The 517-nt window shown below is 34.4% G+C and overlaps 1 protein-coding gene across 1 annotated transcript in view; it reads right to left on the bottom strand.

The window, feature by feature from the left end:
* Nucleotides 1–517, bottom strand: part of LOC119587832 — a 42,834-nt gene that overhangs the window by 1,634 nt on the left and 40,683 nt on the right. Inside the window, exon 5 of the mRNA XM_037936535.1 lies at nt 310–450. Coding sequence (XP_037792463.1) covers nt 310–450 — 141 coding nt within the window. The remainder of the gene's footprint in view (nt 1–309; nt 451–517) is intronic.

Below are 517 nucleotides of genomic sequence, written 5' to 3'. Positions count from 1 at the left end.
AAAAGTGATTTTAGAAAAATATAGTGAAATAGGACATCCTTTGAAAATCTATTTTTTGATGCCAATGATGACCATACATACTGGCTTGTACTCAGGAAATTGAGGGCCCAGATGGTTAGGTCCCTTATATATTTTCAGTCTGATGACAATATATATGACAAAACAGATATATACTTATTTCAACTCTGACTAGAAAATAGGTCTCTTCTGAAATGTATTTTTGAAAGTTCTAATCACAGAATAAGCTAAATCATCTTGCCATTCAAATGTAATGAGAACTTGAAAAGAGTAAACATACAGAAAACTCACCTTTACACATAAATATGGATGTGCACTCAGATGGCAAAGTTACACTGGCAATCATGTAATCCATCTCCTGAGCTGCTGTGATGTCTGGAGAACTGTTTCTGGTGATTCCTATTTCCCTTCCGTTTCCATTATCCACGTTATCTATTACGGAATGTAATAGATAAAGCTTGTTAATATTTTTCATCTTAACCCACTGTGGGGTACACAG

This window comes from Penaeus monodon, chromosome 23 (genome assembly GCF_015228065.2).
Source record: "Penaeus monodon isolate SGIC_2016 chromosome 23, NSTDA_Pmon_1, whole genome shotgun sequence".
Lineage (NCBI taxonomy): Eukaryota > Metazoa > Arthropoda > Malacostraca > Decapoda > Penaeidae > Penaeus > Penaeus monodon.
This window is presented reverse-complemented; position numbering and strand designations above follow the sequence as displayed.